This window comes from Pantherophis guttatus, chromosome 4, assembly GCF_059756535.1.
Source record: "Pantherophis guttatus breed Tessera chromosome 4, ASM5975653v1, whole genome shotgun sequence".
In the NCBI taxonomy this organism is placed as follows: domain Eukaryota; kingdom Metazoa; phylum Chordata; class Lepidosauria; order Squamata; family Colubridae; genus Pantherophis; species Pantherophis guttatus.
Genome location: NC_142066.1, coordinates 45488140 through 45515339, shown reverse-complemented (window position 1 = coordinate 45515339; position 27200 = coordinate 45488140). Strand labels below are relative to the sequence as shown.

The window sequence follows — 27200 nt, the reverse complement described above, 5'->3', positions numbered from 1 at the left end:
TTAGTGTTTTGTATAGCATTTCATTCTGTTCTTAAAGTAATGTAAGGACAGTTTAAACGTAACTTCTTTCTCAGAGTTATACCGAAATCTAGCATACAACTTTTCAATATTAACTTCTTTTATGTTGGTGGAAATTTGCTGTGTCTGGTGACCAATGATTACATCATTGCAGGAGCCAACCCGCAAGCTTCCAAACCCATCCATAAAATATTCTGGAAAGAGAGAAACAGAGAGAGGCACCCATATGTTAATTATACAAAGCATTTAAGAAAAAATAGCATGCAAGAATTGCATTTATGCTTGTCTTCCTCATAGAGGAGGTGTTTAGAAGAAAGTGGAATCCTCCCAGAAGTCCTATGGGATGAACACAAATGCTAGAAAGGGAAAAGTTATCTTTTCATGAATGCTTCTCCTTATTTTCAACCACAATCGCACAAGGAATTGTCCACTTCAAGGAGTTCCTACTCCAGAATTGATTCTGCTACAGAAGTCCCTTCTCAGTAGTATGAGAGCAGGGCTAGCATGATCTCCATGTTTACATATATTCCCTCTATATAAATACAAAGCTTTTATTTTCATGGAATCAAAAATAACTATAAGTAAATTCTGTGTGGCAGCCTGATTACACAGTTGTTTTAAAAATAAAAGACACGGATTAATTAACTATTGATACCATAAATTTACCTTTTTATCGGAAAATCATTTTATAGAATTGTTGAGGATCAGAATCTGCTCATAACAAAAAGTCAAAAATTCAAAATAAAATTTGAAAGATCTTGAGCCTCAGAAGTAAATATTTGCATCTCTCTCTCCCTCTCTCTCTAGTTGATTTCTATAGCCACTCACCTCAACAAGTGATTCTAGGTGATGTATACCATAAAAATTTAGCATTTGTTCTGATAATATTTGTCAATAGATTTTTAAACATGAATTAGCCTCCTCACAAGTATTTTCAAAACAAGATTATAATTTAAAAGATATAAAAGCTAAATTAGAGTTTTCTTCCTGATCTGAATAAGACAGGAATGAAATTTGGAGGATGGTACAGACTTAGGAAATTATCTGGAAGTAATGCTATGAATGAATCTCACATGAACTAATCACCTTTCTGCTGTCATTTTAAAAAGCCATTACATTATAAAGAGTCAATTCATTAAAATTAATTAAGTTCTCTAAAGCAACAGTATCTCTTCTTCAGGAGAAGAAGCCTGGAACAAATGGGCTACCTTAAATGAATAGCTGAAAGATGTTACGCTTGTGTGAACTCTGAAGTACTCTTCCTGAATCAGTATTGAAGGCTGTGTAGTTCTGAAATATTGTAGTTTGAGCTTTCTGTGAGCAAGGTATGCAAACAAACCCAGAATGCAGTATGATTTATCTGCTGAAAAGGATTTTAGCCCCAAACATAATTAAATGGAGGAGAATTTGTCCTTACCTAAATGAGCCACCCTCTGTAGCTTAGGATCAAATCCAACCTGCCTGCTTTCCTCTGCATGAGCCAGGAAGAAATTGACTACACCGCTAGTCACGACACAGTTGGGAAAGCCTTCCAAGTGATGATAGAAGCCACTTCTGACGTGCAAACAGCTGCTATCTTCTCCTTCCTGATAGAACATCTTAAACTTATAGTCATTTCCATCCACACTGCCTCCAACCTGTAAACCATATAAATTTGTTTTAGACTTCAGTCTTGCTCTCATTGCTTTTTGGTGTATACATTTTTAAAGATGCAAAGAATAGAAATGCTTTTCTAGGCAAACTCTGGGGTCCCATGCAATTTCAGCAGAGGATATTTCAGTGAAATTGGCAAATTCTTTAATCTTGTCTACCGCATCTTGACATTCCCTGGCATAGACAAAAGTATGAAAGTCTCTCTGTATGACACCAACAGACTAAACTATAACAGAAGAGGAGCAGTGACATGAATGTCCTACCACATCCAAGTTGGTGTTCTCCAATACATCCACAAATTTCTCGATCTTTGTTTTTTCAGTGAAGATGAAGTCATCATCTACCCAAAGATAATATTTGGTTGTGACCTGTGAGATTGCAAGGTTCCTCCCTGCAAACCAGCCCTGAGTAAAAATCCAAAAAAGAGAGTCAGAAAATGTAGATTAGGAATTAATTCAAATGCTGAGAAACTCCAGATATGGAAAGTCAAGAACCAGTTGAAAATATAAGAGAAAACAAAAGAGCAAGTTAAAAGCATGAAACAAAGTTATTAGGAGATACCTAATAATATAAAAGCAACAGATTAACTTCCCAATTTATTAAATTCTTTCAGTCGCTGCTTCCCTCTCTCGAACTCTTGCTCTGCTTTTTTAGTTGACTGAATACTACCGTGTTTCTCCGAAAATAAGACCCTGTCTTATATTTTTTTGGACCCCGAAATAAGCGCTTAGCCTTATTTTCGGGGAGGTCTTCTTATTTTGGGGTGCGTGGAGCAAGATGTGGCTCCTCTTGCCATCTTATCTGATTTCCAGCTTTGCGTTTAAATATTTTCAGGGAGGGCTTATTTTTGGGAGGAGGCTTATTTTAGCGCATGCGCTCAAAAGCCCAATTGGGCTTATTATCAGTGGATGTCTTATTTTCGGGGAAACAGGGTATTTATTTAATTCATAATAGATAGGAATAAAGTTAAGTTTGTACAATGGGCCATCAAGCTTCTTTCTGCAACCTAATTATGAGAACACCCAGTTGTTATTACTTTATGAAAAAACCCTTTTTGGAAGCCTAAAAGAAGAAGCCCCACCAAGAGTTAGAAAAAAAGAGAAAAAAAGATCCTTCATGAACATATTTTAACAAAGACATGTGAATTAATATTAGAACTATATAGACTAGATAATTATTTTGTATGTAGTGTGACAGACATTAGGACAATATTTTAATATAAATAGATATGAAGAGCAAAATATGGGAATTATGAATAAGAAGCATTAATTGGAAAATTAGGGATTGATGGTATTAAACATGCATAAAAATATCATTAGCAGTGAAATCATAAAATTAAACAATGGGTGATTAGATAATGAAAGAATATAATTTAATGTAAACGTGTATTAATAGTAGAAACACACGGATTGGATGATTGGAAAGAACATGACTAGATTTACTCTATATGTTTAAATGATTGATACTAAAAGTACATTGAAACACAGAACAATGAAAGAATGGATGAAACTTTAATATAAATAGATGTGAAGAGCTAAATAAGGGAAATATGGGTAACAAAGCAGGTGAAAGATGGAAGATAGGAAAGAAACGTCTTTGAATATTATGGTGACATGGGGAAAAAAAGTTAAAATAGAGATAGAAATAAGAGGAATAATCAGGGGTGAAATGCTCCCAGTTTGGACCGGATCGCCCAATCCGGTAGCTATGGTGGCGGGTGGTTCAGAGAACTGGTAGGAAAAATCCCTGCCCCCCCCATGCCCAGCTGAGCCGCGCAATCATCAGAGGCTTTCTTTTTTTTATTTTTAAAAGCATTTTTTCTACAACCTCTTCGGCTGAAAAAATGCTTTTAAAAGTAAAAAAAAAAGCCTCTGATGATCATGTGGTTCAGCTGGGATCGTCAGAGGCTTTTAAAACCATTTTTTCTACAAAGAGGTTTCGGCCGAAGAGGTTGTAGAAAAAATGTTTTTAAAAGTAAAAAAAGAAAGAAAAGTTGGCCACATCCACCCAGTCACATTACCACCACCCCCAACAAGCCATGCCCACAGAACATATAGGTAGTAACAAATTTTACATTTCACCATTTGGAATAATAGTATATGTGTGTGTGTGTGTGTGTGTGTGTGTGTGTATTAATACAACAAGACACATATGTAATAATAGGGAGGTCTAGAAATTAAAGGATGGTAGTAATAGATATGTTTAAACAATATGAAACAATGAAAATGAAATGTAATAACTATGACTAATGATATTATGACTGTTTGTATCAAAATGTATGATATCCAGGTATCACACTATTTATGCATTGATATGTATATATATATATAATATAAAATAAAAAAAATAGGGGGGGGGAGAAAGAAGAAGACATGTGGTACCTTTCCAAAAGGCATAATGTAATGCTCAACATTTGCTTCTTCAATCTTCTCTGGGTATTCACTGTCATCTGCCACAATTATTGTTATATCCGGATAGTATTGTCTTATGCTTTTCAAGAGGATCCGCAGCTTGTGGTAGCGTAAAAATACTTTTACTGTGATGGTTACCATGTTTCTAATGCTGTTATCTGAGACACAAAGTAGAGAAAGTAAAAGGGGAGACATCTAGTCAAGATAACTTCATGACACAATTCAAGACTTTTTTTGTAAAGCTAGAATTCCCCTTTTGAACCAAAACCTTTGCCTTAATATTGACTAATATACTACAACTTGTTTTATTTTTCTGAATTGTTAGTTGATATCAAGTGACAAATCCCTAACTTGGACAAAAAGACTATGGAAGGAGAACCTCATTGTGACCAGTGCAAACCACTCCTCCTCTCATCAATTTTTTTTGTGGGGGGGCTGAAAGAAATAGGTACCCAGCCAGGGGTGAAATGCTCCCGGTTCAGACAGGGTCGGGCGAGTAGGTAGCGATGGCGGCGGGCCGTTCGGAGAACCAGTAGCAAAAATCCGTTCTCACCCCCTCAGCCTCCAGCTTGCTTACCTTTGCACGCCTGCCTTGCTTTGCTTGCTGTAATCCCTGCAATCCATTGCATCAGCAACCAACTGAATCTCCCTGCCTGCAATCAAACTCATCAGTGAGCAGCTCAATCTGCCTGCCTGCCTGCCTGTAAGGTTTTTTCCCCCTTTGGGAGCTTTAAAAGAAATAGTTAATTGGGATTTTTTTTAGTTGTTCTTTTTTTAGACCTAGCCATTTAAAACTTAGGAAGTTTTAAATTTAGCTGCTTTTATATAAAAATAAAATAAAATAAAATAATATTTGTGCAGCTTTCTGAGATTTTGTGTGTTTCTGTAGTGTTTCACTCTAACTACACAAACACACAAAATCTCACAAAGCTGTATGTGGAATTTTGTATGTGTAAAGTGTGAAAGTTGGTTTTTTGGGCTTTTTGTGGCTGTGTGAGGTTCCTGCTTGTTGCAGGGGCCATTTTGGGTCTAGCACAGCTGCTTTTACATTGTGGGTTAGCCAGCTGTGTTGTGTTGTGTTGTGTTGTGTGTGTGTAAAGTGTGAAAGTTGGTTTTTTGGGCTTTTTTGGGCCGTGTGAGGTTCCTGCTTGTTGCAGGGGCCATTTTGGGTCTAGCACAACTGTTTTTACATTGTGGGTGAGCCAATTGTGTTGTGTTGTGTTGTGTGTGTGTAAAGTGTGAAAGTTGGTTTTTTGGGCTTTTTGGGGCTGTGTGAAGTTCCTGCTTGTTGCAGGGGCCATTTTTTTACATTGTGGGTGAGCCAGTTGTGTTGCGTTGTGTTTTGTAGGTTAAAAAAGGGCAAAGAAGTGACGTCAACTTGACCACGCCCACCTGACCAACAAGCCATGTCCACCCAGTCACCTGACCACCAGCCACGCCCACTAATTAAGCCACACCCACAGAACTGGTAGCGAAGACCCGGTTGAAATTAAGAATTATAGACCGATATCCCTTCTTAATGTGGACTATATTCACATCCATTATAACACAGAGACTGAAAATTTTTATCAATCATTATATACATCCAGACCAAAATGGCTTCATCCCCAGACGACAAATTAAAAATAATACAAGGACAATTATCGACACTCTTGAATATTATGAACAATGACCAGATAAACAATTAGCATTAATTTTCCTGGACGCACAAAAAGCGTTCGATAATCTTAATTGGACATTCCTAATAACACAATTGGAAATGACGAAATTCAGAGAAAGATTTTTAAACATAATTAAAAGGATATATAATACCCAAACAGCCAAAATATTGATTAATGGAGAGACAACAGAACAATTTGATATAAAGAAAGGAGTGAGGCAAGGATGCCCCCTATCCCCCATATTGTTTATACTAACATTGGAAACACTATTGAAAGAAATTAGGGAAGATAAAGAAATAACGGGATTAAAGATAAAGAACCAGGAATACAAACTGCAAGCATTTGCAGATGACATAGCACTTATCCTAGAAAAACCACTGCAATCAGGACCTAAATTATTGACAAAAATAGAAGAATATGGGGAAGTAGCAGGCCTGAAAATTAATAAACAAAAAACGAAAAAGTTAACTAAATACCTTACCAAAAACCAAGAGGAAGAATTGGAAAATATACTAGGAATACAAACAGCAAAGAAAGTGAAATACCTAGGGATTTGGCTCACCAATAGGATATCAATTCTCAAGGAAGATAATTACAATAAATTAGCCAAACAAATAGAAAAAGATTTACAATTTTGGACTAAATTACAGCTATCATTCCTAGGTAAAGTTGCCTCCATTAAAATGAATATCCTCCCAAGGATGCTGTATCTATTTCAGGTGATACCAATAAATCCAGGAAAATCCTACTTCAAAGATTTGGACGATATTAAAGTATATTTGGCAGAGGAAGAAGGCACGAGTTAAATTGAAACACCTACAGGACAAACGAGAAAGAGGAGGAATGGGGCTCCCGAATTGGCAAACCTACCACAAAGCATCATCATTAACATGGATCAAAGAATGGATTGAACTCAAAAACAAACACTTATTAACATTAGAAGGCTTTGATTTGACGAAAGGATGGCATGTATATCTATGGGAAGAGAAACCTAAAAAACATGAACAATTCCGAAGTCATATTGTAAGAGACACATTATTAAAGATTTGGACGGAAATTAGGAAAAACCATTATGATAGAATCCCACAGTGGATTTCAATAATGGAAGCACAAATATACCCAAACACAAACAAAACAACACAAACACAGACACAAACAAAATGAAAACGTACCAAGAACTCTTAAACGATGAAGGGAAATTAAAAACCAGAGATGAATTAAAAGAACAAGGTGTCGAAATTGATTGGTGGCCATACCTACAGTTAAAATTCAGATACAAAATGGACATGGAGAAGTATGGGATTCAGAAAGAACAGAATGAATTGGACAAAATACTATTAGGCCCAAACGAGAAATTAATAACCAAAATTTGCAATTTTTTACTTGCATACAAATTAGAGGAAGAAATAGTAAAAGAGAATATGATTACATGGGCGAAGAACTTTGGATACAGTTAGTTCAATAACCAAATGGGAAAAACTATGGGAAGTCAATAGTAAATTAACACTATCAGTATCATATAAACAAAATGCCTATAAGATGTTTTATAGATGGCATCTTCCCCCTGCCCGGATTTCAAAAATGTTTCCCAACACTTCTCCACTCTGTTGGAAATGCAAAAAACAAAAAGGGACATACTACCACATGTGGTGGTTATGCCCAAAAGCAAAACAATTTTGGAATAAAATCAAAACCCAATTAGAATAAATAACAGCACAAAAAATACCATTAAGACCGGAAACATATTTATTAGGTATATTCACAAATAATTACAAAAAAGAAACAATATATTTAATTACACATATTTTGACCGCAGCGAGAATAATCTTCGCACAAAATTGGAAATCAGAAGAAATCCCAACACAAGATAAAATAATATCGAAAGTAATGGAATGTGCTGAGATGGACAAACTCACTAAAGAAATCCAAGAAAAGGAAGAATCTGAATACTATCTGGTTTGGCATAAATGGTATCAATGGCTAGAGAAAAAGAAAACCAAATATAAGATTGTCAGATGTAAATGCCTTATTCTCTAATGTGTAAATAATATATGAACGGGGTATCAGGGGTTAACTTATTCTTTACTTCTTAATGTATTCATAATTCACCACTCCCACTTATAGCTCCACCCATTGTATATATAAGGAGCCACCTACACCCCTTTCCTTGCTTCTATCTGTGAATATTCAGTGAATATAGAATGCCTATTGTAAATAAAAGGAAATATATTTAAACCTTTAACTCTTACTAATATTATTGAGTCTGATCCTGAAAATATTGCAACAAGCTGGTAGCAGAGGATGGTTAATTGACTCAATAAAAACTTAAAAATGTCTAAGAAAGATAGGCCCAACACCAGGGCCTACAGCAAAGAAATGGAAACAGAACAAGAAATAATCAACGAATCCACAAACGCAATTTCGAGAGAATCCGAAGAATACACCACTGAAGACGAAGAAATAATAGATGAAAATGATGACCAGAAGGAAATCGAAATAGAGAATAACGAACTCAGGTCAGAGATATTAAAACTATTAAAGAGCCAGAAGAATGATGAAAGCCTCATCGCGAAACTCCAAGATATGCTGAAGAACAGCGGAGCAGCGAGAGAGAAAAACATCACTAATGAAAAGTCTAAAGACCCAAAAATAGTGAGTGATATGACTGCAGAGAAAGTCATTATGAAGAAGAAAAACGGTGATCCCGCGCAAAATTTTGAATGGCAGCCATCTTGGTTTCAACAGGCCTCCAGGGTGAGCAAAGCAGAGCCAATCAAAATGCTCAATTCAAAATTTCTGGCGCGAAAAACGTTATCAAACAACGAAAATGAAAAAGAAGATTCAAACTCCTCAGAAGAATCAGAATCAGAAAGTGAAGATGATTCAACAAACTCCCAAATAAAATCAGCAATGAAAACGCTTTTTGCTGCATTTAGGCCAAAACTAAAAATTAACAAACAGCTACCGAAGAAGCGAGCGAGCAAGCCGATGCCTCAAGACCTGCCCGCTCCCATCCTGACTATGAGAACGCCGACGCCCGAACCCAGAGAGCCCTGCCGGTACCGCCCTACGCCACAGACCGAAGCAAGCACCAATGCCCTCAGGGGAAGAGGAAGAGCAGCCGCTGTCGTCAGGACTCCCAAAATCGAACCAGAGACCGATTCATCTGAAGAGGAGCAGAACGAGCGAGCCGCAATGGGGAGAACCTTCCACGACGACTCCAAAGAAGAAATGGACAACGCGCATGCGCAAAACTACGCAGACGGTCCGGGAAGACATGAACTGGCGAGGAGACCATGCAGACTCGTTGCGAGCATCCCCATGCCGTTTTGCAATTTTCTACACTTGCGAGACCACGGACTACCTCAGGTTGTAAGTAATGGACACAATAATGTCGGAAATTTACCCAGTGACTTCCCAAAGCTAAGGGTTGATGGCGTTAATTTGCAAGAATGGTATCAACAGCTCCAGGTTGTCTTTATGAAGGAAAACTTACTATTTTTTATCACTAGTCCCCCAAAAAGACCTTGGACTCTAAAAATAGATTGTTTACACCATAAAGCATTTTTCTTAATAATATCTAGTGTGTCTCCTGCAATGTATCATAGCATTAAGCCAAATCTGACTGTTTCAGAAATCATTCAATGCATGTTTAATTTGTTTCACAGTGACAGTGTAGCTACCACCACAAGGATGTCTAAAGATTTCTTTTCATCTAGGGTAAAACCAGGGGTTTCCATAAGTGAGCATTTAATATATTTAAACAAAATAAGAGCTGAGCTGCATTTGAGGGGGGAGGTGATTTCAGACCAAACAATGAAAAGTGTTATTATCAACTCACTTGATTCATCATGGGACAATTTTATGTCACATTTAGACACTATCAATCTAGGATATTTATCCATAGAAAGTCTATCCAATAAATTGATAGCAGAAGACAATTCAAGAAGGAATCGTTCTAGCAATCACACAGAACACAAACCATATAGGAAAGTAGCTTTCCAAGAAAAATATAATGAAACATTCAAATGCCACAATTGTGGATCCAGGGAACACAATAGAAGAGACTGTCCCAAAATTTCAAAAGAAAGGCATAGGTCAGAATATAGAAACAAATACAATTATAGACAGTCTTCCATAGATAGACATAGATATAGGAGCCCACCAAATTACAAAGAGAATAGAGGGGGCAGAGATAATTCAAAGGATAGAAAATCTGGCTCACTGAATGGGCTAAATAAACAAGACAACACTAACATACAGCAAAATAAGAACAATAATTGGCTTATTGATTCTGGAGCAACTAATCACACCACTAATAACAAAAATATATTGTCTTCATTTGCAGAAGATAAATTTGTAATAAAGGTAGCTAACCAAGAAAAGGTGCAAGTATTAGGTAGAGGAAATGTAACCTTGCCTGGTCTAGGAAAAATAGAGGGGGTATTGCTAATACCTGAGATACCTCATAACATACTAAGTGCTATAAAACTAAGTAGAGATTCTGACATTAACATTGTCTTTTCAAAAGGAAAAGCGATTTTGGAGAAGAATAAAATAAATATAGGCACAGTGATGATTAAAGGAGGCCTACCTTATTTGATAACAAAGGAAAAATGGTTGCATAACATTGACTCAAATATGGAAGATTGTATTGAAGTAGATGATGAAAATATTAGCAATAGTGACAATGATGAGTGTAAAACATCTCATGATCACAAAGATGCACACAATGAAAAAAAACCAAAAATAGGTAAGCCAATTCATGATGAGTGTGCTCACATCTTACATAGGAAGTTAGGACATGCCAGTTTTCCTGTAGTACAAAAAATGACTGAACACGCAGAAGGTGTTAAAATAAAAAATTGTGAAAACTATTTGGAATGCTCAGTATGTAAATCTACAAAACTAAAAACTAGCCCCAGGCCAAGAAAATCTACTAGATCAACTAACAAAATTTTTGATTTAGTACACATGGACTTAGTTGGTCCATTAACTCCATCAATCACTTATAGAAAACGTTACTTCCTGACAATAGTGGACGATTATAGCCGCTATGGGTTTGTTTATACATTAAAACACAAAGATGAAACATTTCAAAAATTTAAAGAATTTTACAAACGCATAGAAACACAACACAACATCAAAATAAAACAAATTATGACAGATAGGGGATGCGAATTCATGTCTAAAGAATTCTCCCAATGGTTAAAAGACAAAGGAATGTTACATTACACATCTAGTCCATTTTCTGCATTCCAGAACGGGATTGCAGAGAGGAAGAATTCCACATTACAAACCATGATTAGATGCACATTGGAAGATGCTGGCTTAAGCAAACAATTCTGGTCAGAAGCCTTACATTATTCAAATTACACACAAAATAGAACATGGTCCAGCATTGTAAATAAGACACCATATGAAGTGATGTATAATAGAAAACCAAAATTAGCACACATGCATATATTTGGAGTCACTGCAGACGTACACATACCTAAACAATTAAGAAGAAAGGGAGAAAACGTATCCAGAAGACTCAGATTTATGGGATATGAAACCGGTACTAAAGGGTACAGATTCATTGATAACAATAACAAATTTATAGTCTCCAGAACAGCTGTGTTCCATGAACAGGCTAACTGGTCTAAATTACATCTTAATGAAATATTTCCAAATAAATATAAAAGTACAAAATCTCATGAAGAAGGGATCATAGAAAAGCAAAATATCAACAAAAATAAGAACAAAACCAAAATTTGGACAAATAGCCAACACAAAATTAAGACAGACACATTAACAAAAAAGGAAGCAAGATATTTGCATGATAACGATAGTAAACCTGAAAAAACCATTAGAAACACCAGAAATCAAATGCCAAATAAATACAAGGATTATATAATGCATATGGATGGTGAGCCAACAACACCCAATACATATGAGGAAGTGTTAAAACTCCCTCGTGAAGAAAGGGAAAAATGGGAATTAGCGATGAAAAAAGAGATGGAAAGTTTACAAGGATTAAATGTATTTACACCTGCAATTGCACCTAAGGATAAAACAATTATTGGTACCAGGTGGATATATAAAATTAAGAACTTAGAGGGAGGCAATACCCTATACAAAGCTAGACTAGTTGCACAAGGTTATGCACAGAAATATCCGGAGGACTATACTGACACGTATTCCCCCACAGTAAGAACAGAGAGTGTCAAAACAGCTCTAGTGGTAGCATCAGCACTCAACCTTGATGTATTTCAATATGACATACAGACTGCATATCTACACGCTAAACTAGATAAGGAAATATACATAAGAGCACCTCACAGTCAATACACAAACAAAAATGAAATTTGGTTGTTAAACAAGAGTTTATACGGGTTAAAACAATCTGGTAAACGATGGTATGATTGTTTAGTGAAAGTACTTAAAACCATGGACTTCAACGCTACTACTGCTGATAACTGCTTTTTTGTCAAAAAGGATGATGATTACATTGAATTTGTATTGATTTATGTGGATGACATTTTATACATAGGAAAACATAAAGAGAGAAGAGAAACTTTTGTAACTAAACTAAATGAACATTTCTCGTTAAAATCTCTAGGTAAAGTAAACAAATATCTTGGTGTCCAAATTAATAAGACTAGAAGGGGATTCAAACTTACTCAGAGAGATAAGATTGTAGAACTTTTAAATAAATGCAATTTAAACAATGCCAAACCTTGTGATACTCCTATGCAAACTGATTTTCTAAGAAATACTGATGAATCTTCCCCCGAATTCAAGGATAACACATTTTATAGATCAATCATAGGTTCACTTCTTTATATATCTAATTGGACTAGACCAGATATCGCCTTACCACTCAATTTATTATCCAGACATGTCAGCAAACCAACAATGTATCACTGGGAAGCTGTTAAAAGAATTTTAAGATATCTGAAAAGTACACTAGACTTTTGCTTAATATTAGAACCTAAAGACAATAAAGAACCAAAGCTTACATGTTACGCAGATGCGGACTGGGCTGGAGACACCTCATGTAGAAAAAGTACATCTGGTTATATATTTCTCTTAAATGACTGTCCAGTTTACTGGTACACTGGTAAACAAGAACTAGTGGCCACTTCAACGACAGAAGCGGAATATGTTTGTTTATCCAAAGCTGCAAATAACCTTGTATGGTTTAATGATTTAATTTCAGATGTTTGGAAAAAACCTGCTTTGCCTTTTGTTATGCATGAAGACAATAAAGCAGCCATTGAAATATCTAGATCTGATGCCATTGGACAAAGGTCCAGACATATAGATATAAAATTTAAACATGTGAGACAATTATCTCAGGATGGATTTATTAAAGCAGTGCATTGTGATACTTCAGAACAATTAGCTGACATATTGACAAAGCCTTTACCTTCTAAGCAACACAAATATTTAACTTCTAAGTTGTATGTATTGTATTGTCCTGAATCTGAGTGTAATTGGTGTTATATAACGAATCGGCATTTAGAGGGGGATTTGTCAGATGTAAATGCCTTATTCTCTAATGTGTAAATAATATATGAACGGGGTATCAGGGGTTAACTTATTCTTTACTTCTTAATGTATTCATAATTCACCACTCCCACTTATAGCTCCACCCATTGTATATATAAGGAGCCACCTACACCCCTTTCCTTGCTTCTATCTGTGAATATTCAGTGAATATAGAATGCCTATTGTAAATAAAAGGAAATATATTTAAACCTTTAACTCTTACTAATATTATTGAGTCTGATCCTGAAAATATTGCAACAAAGATGATCCCAAAAGATTTGAACCAACTCGTGTACCAAACGAGACATATTAGAGTTAAAATAGAACTTTAAAAAATATCATTATATAAGGTGAGATGTGGATATAGATATTGAGAAACGTAATATACCGATGTACTATCTTAGGAAATAAGTCATTACGTTTAAATGTTATGTATGTTGTGTATTGTTTTATGTGTACTTTTTTTTTCTCTGTGTGTATGTTTTTAAAACTAATAAAATAATAAAATAATAATAAAAAAGAGTAATAGTTTGTGAGTAAAATATATCCTTATTTTACTACCTGCAATAAATGGAGATAAAGTTCATCTATTATGTATTTATTTTGTCTTCTTGATTAAAAGTTCCACAAGAAAGCAAATTATGAATCTAGTTGTTTATTTAGCAATAGCACTTAGACTTTTATACCACTTCACAGTGTTTTTACAGCCTCCAAATCTCCAAGCGGTTTACAGAGTCAGCATATTGTCCCCAACAATCTGGGTCCTCATTTTACCAATTTCGAAAGGATAGAGGCTGAATCAACCTTGAACCTGGTGTGATTTGAACTGCCAAATTTCAGTCAGTCAGCAGAAATAGCCTGCAGTACTGAATTCTAACCACTGCATCACCATGGCTCTTTAATCAAATAAATAAATTCATTTTTTTAAATTTTATTTTATTTTACTGCCCAACTCAGCAAATGACTCTGGGCCAGTGGTGGGTTGCCCCCGGTTCACACCAGTTCTATAGAACCGGTAGTAAAACTGGCAGGAGGCTCAGCCTACCGACCCCGACGTCATCAAAATGCTTTTGCGCATGTTCAGAAGCTTTCGCTCACGCACGCGTGCGGCCCCATTGCGAACTGGTAGTAAAGGTAAGTAGAACCTACTCCTGATCTGGGCTGCCTTTTATATTTATATTATATATAAAATTATATATGTAATATATATAATTTTAAAACAATTTTAAAACAGTAAAAATGATTAAAATAATTTTTAAAAACATTAAAACATCTAATTCGAGTACATACAAAGCAAGACATCTGGCCTGTTAACCATGTAGCCAAGAGGTGGGGCCCTTGGTGCATGTACTGTAGTGCTCTAGACTCAGGAGCATAGCCAGGTTTTTAAACTTTTATGGAAAGGTAACAGTGTCAGGGTCATTCTCATCTCAGAAGGGAAGATGTTCCACAGAGCAGGGGGCTGCTGCAGAAAAAGCTTGTCTTCTAGTCCCTGTCAGCTGACATTTTTTGGCTGATGAGATCTGCAGCATGCCCATCCTATTTGATTTAGTTGGACGGGCAGAAACTCTGGGGAAAAGATGGTCCCTCAGGTTTGCTCGTGGCATGTATGTAACTCACCTGGCCCTGAGTCAAATAGCTTAGGAAGGCGCACTTGTCGAATGGTCACAGGAAATCTAGCAAGATAAGTTCCGTCTGTAAAGTTCACTAGGAAACAAAAGAAAGATAGATAGTTGGTTATCAATTTTATGGCTATATTTGGCAATATTTGTCATCTCTCGCTCACACTCCATATGTTACAAATGAGAAGGAGAACCACTCCCTTATCTTCCAATATTGACAGTTGATGGGAGTTATTCAATATTTGAAGCAACAAAATTTCCTGTCTAACTTTATATTCTCTTTTTCATACATCTCACCGTAACCAAAAAAAGTAATGCATCATTAATCTGTCTCACTCAAATGCATGTACACACATGTAAACAAACAAAATGGGCTTCCTGTGGTGCTTGAAAAACAGAAATGGCACAAGCCATACTGTCCCATCCCTTGGGGATGATATAGAGAATGATCAGTGATCACTTCCTGCTTTGATTAGATTTCATTAGAGGAAGGATACATGATGAAATCTCTCCAATAAACAACTAAAGATGCAGTAGAAAGCAGTACTTTATATTTCACCCAAGCAATTTAGGCCAATTTTCTTCTTGTATTCTTTGTGCTTTCCACTCAGTTGTAGAGTAGATTTTTCAATCTCCTTTGTGTGGCTTAAAGTTTTATTTATTGTAGGCATTCATCTTGCCCTTGTTAACACATTTATATGATAGGTCTCAAAATAATCAGTCCCGGACCAGAAAGCTAATAATAAACATATAACAAGGGAAATGCTGTCTTTGAACAAAAAGGGCTGCTCAAACGAAAAATAATTATTTACATTTGGTAGGGACTCGCCCAATCCTTACCTAGTTAGGCTGTTTTATGTCACTTAATCAAGTCTATAAAACTGAATGTACTGTATGTACAGATGTTTGGCTATACAATTGTACATATTTTTAAATAATACCAAAGGAACATCCATTCTGACTGACAATAGACTTGTATCAGTTCATTTAAGAAATGCTGGAACTGAACCTGGAAGCTTTTGAAATTAAAACATGGACGTAACTGCAAAAGCAATCAACATTGTTCTGATTTTAGTGCAATACAAGTCTCATGCTCTACTTCTCGGTTGCAAATGTCCTTTCTGAAAAAGAATACTGTTTGTCTTTTCAGTTTTTAAAATAGATTTGCTCCCAAAGCTTCAAATTGGGAAGGTCAAACAATCATTTTTGAAATTTCCAAAATAATGTGGCTTTCTAATGGTTTTTTTTTTCCAACGAAGAACAAGTTTTGAGAGGACAAAAAGTCACTATTAACTAAAAGATATGATGTTCCTTCTTCAAGTCTAGAGCAAGTCAAGTCAAAGGTGAAATCCAAAAGTGAAGTCCCAATGAAGGGCTTGTCTATTAGGACATGTTCAAACTTACTCATGTCCACTACATCTAATAGGTATTTTGTACTAGTGTATGTAACATGTTCCAGGATGTGATTCAAAAGCTTCACATAGGAAGTAGTGATGACCAGCAATTTTGTCCCACGTCCTTGGACCACTTCTTCAGAAACATCAGCAAGAGTATTCAGATTCCCAAAGGATGCCTGTAGAAGCACCTGCAATAATTTTTTAAAGAAAAAAAACAAAGAAAATTTCATTTTCCAGCTATATCACATCAACCACAACATTTGCCAATATTTGTGAGCCTGAAATCAGAACCACAAGAAAATGAAAAGTTATCCATGGCAGCTAATTTCCTTTGGTTATTATTTTTATGAGGGTGGGATGATAAGAAATATAAATATTGCCTTTTCTACAAGGTCTTAAAATCAGGAGTTTGACAGTGCTTTTTCTGACTAACAAAGTTTATTATAAGCTTTCTTGAGCTGAATCAGATGCATAGAGTGCATCACATAAACTGAGTTGCCACTCACAAATGCTTATACTTTTTAATAACATTTGTAAGTTGGGGAAAAGGATGCTACAGACTCCCACTGATTTATTGCCACTGTAGCTTTCCTCCTACAATGTCTTCAAAGGCTTCAGAAAATGATTTGGTTAGAATGTTGCTTTGTGTGAATTAGATGGGTGAAATGCTTATTAAACGTCTCACACCTAAACGTAAATGCTTGCAGAAATATTTCTTCTGTGGGGCAAGGCTTGGGCATTATAAGAATGTGTTTATACACCTTCCCTTTCTTCGATAATTTCAGAAATACCTCTACAGGTAGTCCTCAGTTTATGACAGTATCTGTATTACAAATCATTTTTTGTCTGCAATGAAAATTCTTTTCCATCCTGACCTATATTTACAAGTCTTATGCTGAGTCTAACCAAGGCATTGAGTTAAACCATTAGAGGTTCAGATATCTATGATTTACTGCCTAATCCTAGTAGGGGAGCCTGACACTGGCCATTGTTTCACAAATCTCACAAAGGAACCTGGACCTTGTGCATCTATGCTTCCAGAGACATAGCTATCTTCTCCTGTTTCTGGAAATCTTTTTTTTACAGATGGAGAGCACTTGCATCAGCTTTCTCTACCCTGAGCCCTCCAGCTGTTTAGATAAACTCCCAGAAATCCTCAGCAATTGCTGAGCTAGCTGGGGAATTCTAAGAATTGACATCTACATCTATTGCAGGGGTGTCAAACTCATGACGATATGTCATCACATGACGTATCGTGACTTTTTTTTCCTTCGCTAAACCGGGGGTGGGGGTGGTCAGTGTGTGATGCAGATGGTCTGTGGGCTGCAAGTTTGACTCCCCTGATCTACTTGATGCTTAGATGGTGAAAGATGGTTTTTATAACCCACTAATCTTTGCTGGGAGGAATAGAACGGGTGTACTTACATTTAAAGTAAGATGTATTTTAATATTACAGGAAGCATCTTAGGCACAAAGACAACTGGTGAACTTTTATTATTTGAACTTATTTCAACTTATATGCTGCTCTATCTCCGAAAGGACTCAGGGCGGCTCACAACAATAAAAACAAGCAAAATCAATGTTAAAAATACCCAATAAGATTATAAAAAGACCATTAAAATCCCCTTTAAAACCCCTTCAGTCCAAACCAGCCAGGCGAAATAACCATGTTTTAAGGTCACGGTGGAAAGAGCGAAGGTTAGGGGCCACCTGGAGCTCCAGGGAGAGCTGATTCCATAGGGTAGGTGCGCCCACAGAGAAGGCCCGCTCCCTACGGGTCACCAGACATTGTCTGGCCGACGGCACCCCAAGGAGGTCCTCCCTGTGAGAATGCACCAGGCGATAGGGAACTGTCGCTGGCATCTTGGGCAGCCTCTCTTTCTCTCTTTCAGCCCCAGGAAGAAGACAATGGCAAATCACTTCCAAAATTTTGCCAAGAAAACTGCAGGGACTTATCCACTCACTAGCTAGGAGGTAACACTGACTCACATGCACACACAAACTAAAATGCTGCCTACTTCTCTTTTCTGGAAATCTAGATTGATACTGCATGCTCCAAAACCTGAGAAAGCCACATTACCTTTAGAGTTTCTCTACTTGTTCCATGGAAAGCTAGCCCTTAAAAAAGAAAAAATAAATAAACCATTTTATTCAATGAATGATACATAAGGAGTCAACTAATGTATTTTGCTTTTTAAAAGTTTAGCATACTTTGATTCTTGGAGATAAGAATCACATTTTTCACCACTGGAACTTTTGGGAGTCCCATCATTGGAAAGAGCTGGTAGTTTATACCATAATGCATTCCAGATTGTCCTGATTGCTACATACTTTCAAGATGGCTGCACTGGGAAGCAAAACTGGGAGCAACTTATGGTCACAATCAAAGAACTATGAAACAACCAAGGGCCCATGTTTCACAGGATGTATTTCTGCTGACAAGTATAAACTGCAAGATAGAAACTGGGCAGTCAATGCAGCCTTTTGAAATTTCAGTCACAGAAGATCATATTTCCTAGTTTTATTTTTTCAGCTAGTTTTTCAGTCTCGTTTTTATACACTTTCATATCTACTTTCTCTTGTAAAGTCAAAGGGTGGATGGTAAATACAGATCATCCAGTCTTTTAAGAATCCTTTATCTCTAGAGGGAAAAGAATCCTTTATCTCTAGAGGGAAAACTAGAGCCAGCAAAGTAGAAATGTTTGCTTTTTAGAGCCAGCTAAAAACCTTTGGGCAGTAAACTTAGCTCAGCTTTGAAGTTTCTCCTTTAGATCTTGCTCTTGACCTACCTGGAAGTACAATGGTGTGCAAGGGCATCACCTCAGCCCCTTGAATGGGATAACTCAAAGGAATATTTGGTTGAGCAATAAGGATATCTTTTTCCTCAAATTGATGCCTAAGACAAAGTAAATAAAAAGAGAAGACTCTTTAAAAGTCAGTATAAACAGTTAAGAAAAAGGAGTTGTACCAGAACTCATATCTATATTGTTTTATGGAAAGCCAGCTGTTTAGATATACTGGATGTTTTGGATTTTGTCTTGAACTAGGTTAGACTGAGAGGTGGTGGTAGGTCCAAAATTTCACAATTTGGGGATCAGGTTTTCCTAACAGCAGATTCTGTCCTCTTAAAATACATAGCATTTTAGCACATACAATAGACCAGTTCAACATGCACGTTTGTATTATTTAATTGACAGTTAAAAAGCCAAAGATATTTAGGCCACAATCTTTTCTTAAAGGGAGATAAATTTGTTAAATTTAATAACAAATGATGAGCTAACATTTGAGTACCATAAAAACCTTCTCATTTAAAAAAAAAATCCTTAAAACTTTCCTATTTTTTGTAGTGTAGTAATAATATGTATAGTTATTCTGGAAACTCTGCAAATCAAAGTTATGGCTACAAAAGTCAGATTGTTTCAGATAAAAACACATGATAAAATCCAATGGGCTCACTATCTTCAGAAACACAGCTGTATATTCTGTGTTCCAAACATTAACTGGTATGTTGAAACCCTTTGTATGTTAAGAAGAAGAAGAAAATTCATCACGATAATTCTGACCCATGAAAACCTGTTCCATTATATGACTCATTTACAACACTGCATGATTACCTTCTCTGATAATGTTTGAATTCCTTCTCACGTCTCTGCCTTATGGATTCAAGTTTATCTTTATCTATATAGTTTTGCAGTTGATAGATGGTCAATTTACCAGTTTGTGAACACTCACAGTGATTCTTTGGACCTAACCTTGGGGAATAGAGGAAAAAAATCAACTAAAACATTTACCAATGATACATTTAATGCTTTGCCTAAAATTATCTAATAATATGTAAAGTGATTTTGTTCACATTGAACTATTGAAATATTTCTAACCACCTCTCCCTCCTCCCCAGCTTTCATGGTTTCCTTGGGTAAAACCCTGTTACATAAAATCTTCAAACTAAACTATCTGTCTATATCTATCTGTCTCATCTATCCACCCATCTTCCCTCCTTCTTTTCATCGATCCCTTCCTCCAATAAAACATGCTTAAAAATGAATTATTTTTATTTTTAATTGGGGGGGGGAGTAGAGAGACAGAGGTGCAAGTCCGGAGAATCAAAATCGATACCCCAGGATATTAATTCCAAAAATGAAGTCACTTAAAAGTGAGGTTGAGGGAATAGAAAAAGAATGAATGCTCGAATTATTGAAAAAGAAATATGTAGGCAGTTCAAATAAAACTGAAAAGAGAGAAGGTTACCTACTTGTGCAAAGAAGTTGAAAGCACAATGGAGGAATGTTTGAGTTCAATATACAAATAGAAGATTTGATGGAACATAAACAAAGATTACATTAGAAAAGGTTTCTGGCCAAACATGCAAAATGGTGTCTGCCTGCTGACAGTGTATTATGTCTATTTCAAAGGTTCTTAGTCTGATTAGGGAATAGAGTACCAAAATAATGGAGAAGTGGTCTTTTAAAGATGCCCATTAATGTTTAATACCTGGGCTGCAGGTTGAGCGAGCTGGGATAAGTTGGATGATATAATATAAATAAATAAATTAAGTGCCTGTACAAAAGTACTTATAAGTAAAAAATAATGAATTCATTGCATTCATAAAAACACTTCTCCAAAGACCCATAAGGAAGAGGTGCCAGTAAAAACGATCCAAGGGTTGTTGGTTATTTGTGATTCAAATTGTAGATTGAAATTATCTACCAGACAGGGTAGGTAGAGTGGTTCTATTAGGCTCATTTTATCCTGCAAATATCCACATATAAGTATTATGTGGAATTATATTATTAAAACATGGAATTTGTTTGCAGGCTGAGCAAAGAAAATAATATTTATGTAGATAGTAGTAAACTTATTTTCTATGTTAAAGAATAATTCAGGGTTTTGCTATTAAATTTTGAAATGTGTTTATATTCTAAGCCACTAGGTGGTTTACTACTAAAAATAAGTGGATGGAGCTATGTTTCTATATAGTCTAGAAATTATTTTCCAATATGATGTAGATTTAATTGAATTAATGTTATATTAATATTATGTGGATTCCTCCCACTTCCTTTTTTCTCCCTTTATGTTCAGTTTATTTTAATCATTGTTTGTTTTTTCAAAATACAATAAAAAGTCTAGGGATTTTTTCTTGTTGTTTGCAAATTCATTCATAAAAACTTGGGTTTGACTAGTTTTTATTCTTTAGAAAATAAGAGAAAATCCTCTTTGTTGCAGGGGTGATTTTTATTGAGAGGCAATACTGATTTTAATTATTTGTTAAATTATTTATTTAAACTGATTAAATTAAATAGAGATGTTTTAAATGTAATTTGTAATCTGACAAAGATTGATAGTGATTATAGTTTTATGCTGATAGAGTTATTGTTAAATTGTGGAAGACCAAAAAAATTACTTTCTAATGATTGAACTACTGGCAGTCCACAGAATTAGTCTGCAATACTGCATTCTAACTACTACACCACAATGGCTCCATTAATCCTATCAGAATATGAATATTTCTACAGGATTGTGTACGTTAGAATAAGACTCAAAGTGTAATTTTCTGTGTGAATTATTTTTCATTCAAACTACGCTTTTCTTTGACAAACTTTGTTGTCACTTTCCATTCACACCTTTCTTTCAGACTCAGACAGGTTTATCTGTGTTTATTTTCCCTTCTTCCCACTTGACTCATACCTAGATGTAAGAAGTTTTTACACTTTTTAGTAATGTCCATATGATGTTTATTTGGATTATAGGTCAACATATATATCTACCCGGAGATGGGTTTCACATAATCTTACCACTGGTTCACTGGGCACCAAAAAATGTGAGCATGCATGCGCTCTTGCTTCTCTCCTGTGTGCGCCTTCCGTGCAAGTGGTTTGCTTGCAGGCACGGCTTGCATGCATGTGCACAGCTTAGAAAACGTGGCTAAATAGGATGGCATAGCGCAGGGTAGGTACAGGTCGCCGCTACCAGTTTGCCTGAACTGGTCCAAACTTGCTGAATACCACCACTGCAGGACTTCCCTGAGTAACTGACTCCCTCTCATTATAATCTCCTTCCTTCATTCCTTCTTTCCTTCCTCCCTCCCTCCCTCCCTCCGTCCCTCCCTCCGTCCCTCCCTCCGTCCCTCCCTCCCTCATTTTTTCCCTTTTCTTCTTTTTCCTTGCCTCTTCATTTTCCTTCCTTCTTTCTTCCCCTCTTTCCTTGTTCTCCCTTCCTTGCTCTCTTTCCTTCTTTTTCTTTGTCTTTCCTGTCCCTTCTTGGATGCTCAAATGCAAAAGGGGAAACATTTCTCAATGCCTCCTTGCCTTGTGATCAAATGCCACTTTTGCTAGTAGTTTGTGGCCAAAAACTGAGAACAAATCAGGCTCAGTTTATCCCATGCTGGCATTTAGTGGGAGAGTCCACAGACAACAGCAAAACTGTCCAAATGTTGGCTGTGATAGTTGATCAGAGCTCCTCAGTTTTTTTATGTACAACAGCTTTAGCGTTTAGGAACAGAAGTAAGTTAGTTGCTTTTCTATTAATACATAATCCTTAAGAGGGCTCTCCTGTAGGGAGCCTGCCATAGTCTAATTCAGACTGGAAATATAGCAAAGGAAAATATATTCCCCATTCTGCTTTATCCTGTTTTCCCCACTGGAAATGGCTGTTTGAAACACACAAGGAGAGGATACTTTCCTAAGAGCTCACAATTCAAAAATACCAACGTTAACTTGGATTGCCAACAAAGTTCTGTCTGTAACAAAACAGAACACAACATCGCTTTCTCTTTTGAACTGGGGCATCTCCAACCAAGTTGCCCTTCCTTCCTTCCTTCCTTCCTTCCTTCCTTCCTTCCTTCCTTCCTTCCTTCCTTCCTTCCTTCCTTCCTTCCTTCCTTCCTTCCTCTCCCCCTTTTCTTTCCTTTCTTTTTTTTTAAGCTGCCAAAGATTCCCGACAGAGACTTCCCATTTTGACCCCTCCCTCATTGTTGCTTCAGCGTGGTTTTTAGTTCACATCTCCCAGACTCGTGTATGTTTGTGTGCCCCTTGCAACCCGGCACTGTGAAAGAGGAACAGATCGGTCCCAGAGAAAGGCTAGAAAATGGGGACAGGAGGCACCAGTGCCACCAGCAGACAGCCTTAGATCTGCGCTGCTATTTCAGCTCCAGCTCCTAGCCGGGCGCATAGCGTGCGAGGGCTGGCATCCTGGATGAAGGGCAGCACTCAGCAAGCAGTCTCCAGGGACGCCAGTTGCCAGGCCCTGCACGCTCTCCACCTCTTGTGTGCACACCCACGGGGAGGATCCAAGGCAAGCACTGCAGACCTAAGGCTGGGCCTGGGTGATGAACCAGAGAGCGGCTGGGCCGTGGACATCACTCTAGGTGAGTGGCCAAGGCAAGATAAGGAGTGGCTGGAGGAGCCAGGTGGAGTGGGGGCAGGGCCAGCCAGTGGTCCTATCAACTGGTTCACCGAACTAGGTAAAAAGTTAACAAGGGTTCATCCGAATCAGCTGGAGCCCACCTCTGTGTGTGAGGCAGCTAAGGGAGGAAGACTCATGAGGCAGAGATCAGCTGGGTTGCACTGGCTGTGGTAGAGGCAAGTGAGGGAACCAGAAAGCAGCAACAGCTATGCCACAGGCATGCCTGTAGGCATTGATCAATTGTGGACGGGGCGAGATAAGGAGTGAGGGATGGGGCGGGGCCACCCAGAAATTTAACAACTGGTTCAGCCGAAGTGGTGCGAACCGGTTGAATCCCACCACTGGTTGTAACCCAGTGCAACTAAAAGAGGTTCTGGGTGTGGAAGGGGAATTTGCTAAATACATAGATGGTGGTTAATATTCCTCCCACCGTCCAGTGCGCTCACACAGAGCGGGCCTCCTCAGGGTGTTGTCAGCCAGACAATGTCAGCTGGCGGCCCCCAGGGGGAGAGCATTCTCTGTGGGAGAGCCGACCCTCTGGAATGGGCTGCCCATCGGCCTCAGGATAGCCCCAGACCTGGAATGTTTATGGAAAACATATATAGAATTCTATTTTATAGAAGGCTAAGGAGCCTTGAGATTCTGTGGGCAATTCCAATAAAAGAAGCATTCAGTGAGAAGAAGTCATTTACTGCTTCATAAACGTTTAAGGAAGCATTTAAAAATTTTATAAATCCAATTTCCTTGTTTGCTGAGCTATCATTACCAACTGCCTCACAACCAATAAAACTAAAACTAGGACTTGTTTACATTAAGCACCATCTAGGTATTTAGCAAATTCCAGGAGAATAACAATCTAGATTAAATCTTTTGGATTAAAACAAACTGAAAAATCATACAGAAGAGTAATGTTCTCTTCCTATATAAAATGATTTCATATGATTTTTCCATTTGTATGCCTATTAAGCCCAAAGGAAAAGTTTATGCTTTCAATAACTTTTTTAATTTTCTATATCAAAATACATACTTGATTCCCATATTTTCTAGCTTTTCCAACAAATATTTGAAATTGTTTTATAGTATTTTGAGAATTTTATTGGTGTTGTGCCTCACTTTATCAAAATTCTTCTTAAGATTATAATTCAGTGTAAATTTTAACCTTTTTTTCTATATGAAAAAACCATATATCACCTCCACTGGTCCTAGTTTTATACTATATTAATTTTATGTCTATTTTATTATAGAATTTTAAACTTGTTCATGCTCTATTTACTTTTTCAATAAAAGTTTATACATTTTAGCAATAATATGATCATAATTTGTACATCAAATTTATTTTTACTCTTTTCAAATTCATAATTGTACAGAACTCTACATCAAATTTATTTTTACCTGTCAAAATTCAAAATTGTTCTTTTCCAATTTAAATCTTTCCATTTAGCTGAGAATAGGAAACCAATGGCATATAAGTCCTACAAGTTTTCTCCTATCTTTTTAAGTTAAATTTTCCTTGAGAAAAATTCAACAAATCAGCAAAGGTTAATCATTCTATTTCCTTTCTAAAAAAGGCTTCTTGGGATGACAACAGATTTTAGGGGACAGTTTTGCTTTATACTTGCTCCAATAAATCTAATACATCTAATACAATTATTTTAAAAGTCCACATTTGCCTTGACTATCGTACAACAAATATCCTCAAAGATAGAAGGATTTAGAAATACCTACAATGAAAGAATATATGGTGAAGATGCAGAGCTGGCAAAATCAACAAATTTGATGAAAGAAAGATTTTGGAAAATTTTATTTCTACTTGGACTTTTTTCTAGAAAGAAATTAAAAGCTGATTTGGGGGTTTGATGATTGGAATTGTATTGGATTATCAAAATGTTAGCTTTAGAGTAGGAGTTTGAATGTTCTCATATTTATTTCTGTAGCAAAGATAGTCTGAAGTATTTATTTTTTCTATTTTTCTTACTTTTTCCTTCTTTTTCCTTCTCTGCACTTTTATTTTTATTCTTCCCTGATTTTGTTCTTTTTTTTCTAATTTTCTATTTCTGTTTATCTTTGAATTTTGTATTTTTGAAAATAAATAAAAGTTGATCAATAAAGAATATAAAATAATATCACCTTCCTAAATATATCATTAATTAAGGAAGATATAACAAAGGTCAGCAAAATCTGCACAACCCCTGAAAGAGAAATTTTCTTGCTCTCCCGCCTGCCCCCCATCATCAAACTAATGATGAACCAGAATTAGCTTTAGTAAAGGAAATAATTACCTTGGGGTTCACTAGAAGTCATTGCTAAGGAGAAGACCTGACCTTGACAACTTATGGTAGAATTTCTATTTCTCCTGAAGAAATTTGAAGAAAATGCTCAGCCATTTCCTGAACCTACTAATTGGATGAATGTCCAATGACCTTTTATGTCTTATTCCAGTGGTGGGATTCAAATAATTTAACAACCAGTTCTCTGCCCTAATGACTGGCTGGGTGGATGTGGCCATGGTGGGGTGTGGCCAGGGGGTATGACGGGCAGCACTCTGCCTCCTGTACCCCCCTGGGAGCAAAAAACGAGTCGTGGGGGGGCGCCGGCCCCCCGTGCCCTGTTTTGGGCCTAGTAGACCTCCCTGCAGCCTCCTGGGAGCAAAAACAGGTCGACTTCTGGAAGGGGCGGGAAGGGGAGGGGTGGAGCTAGCCAGCAATTTAACAACCGGTTCTGCCAAAATGGTGTGAACCGGTTGAAGCCCACCACTACCTTATTCTAAGTGAAACTTAAACCAGAAAAGCTTGTATAGTCTTCTCTAGCCACACTTTTGGTTAAGCTATCACATGATATCACTTCTTTGGATGGGATTTCATTACTTCTAGGCTTCAGAAATACTCCATGCTGTATTACTGCCACAAACTATCTCTTCTTTGGCAAGTAATTGATATTTTCATGACTTTACTACTATTGGCAGAATGGGAACTGTTATATGTGCTCTTACATACGTACATGCATCCAGCATCCTGGCCAAACTTCCTAATTAGATTGCACTGCTTTATTTCTACTGAAAAAGATTTTTATTTCCGCTTTCAAACTTTTTAAAAAATTTCTAAGCACGTATGAGAGTAGGCATACTTAGGATTACCAATCCTAATTAACAGTCATATTCCAAAGTCATGTCTTTATACTGGTCTTCTCTAATTGTCTAGCTTGTTCTTCCAACTATAATCAATATTTTAATAGAAAAGAAGATTCAGAAGAGAAATGTGTTAAAATTACCTCTGTTAACACCCCCTTGCAATTTTACATGCTCCTAAAGAAGTAGCATTATACTTACAAAACTTACCACATTCCATCAAATAGAAACATGAATTTGTATTTTTCTTCTGGAAGAAGTTTAAAAAGAGATGCTTCCTCTAGAAAGTTCCGCTTCCTTTTGACTTCGATATACTTTTTTATCAGTGTGAAGGTGAACAAGACCATAATCACATAAAATATGATTGCATATAAATG

At 36.7% G+C, this 27200-nt stretch overlaps 1 protein-coding gene across 1 annotated transcript; it reads right to left on the bottom strand.

The window, feature by feature from the left end:
- On the bottom strand, positions 1-27200 carry B4GALNT2 (beta-1,4-N-acetyl-galactosaminyltransferase 2 (SID blood group)). The gene is made up of 10 exons (XM_034416544.2): positions 27034-27200; positions 19913-20050; positions 19088-19194; positions 18379-18416; positions 16306-16486; positions 14900-14986; positions 4053-4240; positions 1935-2075; positions 1436-1655; positions 1-212 (listed from the first exon to the last, which is right to left on the bottom strand). The coding sequence occupies exons 1-10, from the start codon at positions 27168-27170 to the stop codon at positions 1-3; spliced, it is 1449 nt and encodes a 482-aa protein (XP_034272435.2). The 5' UTR covers positions 27171-27200.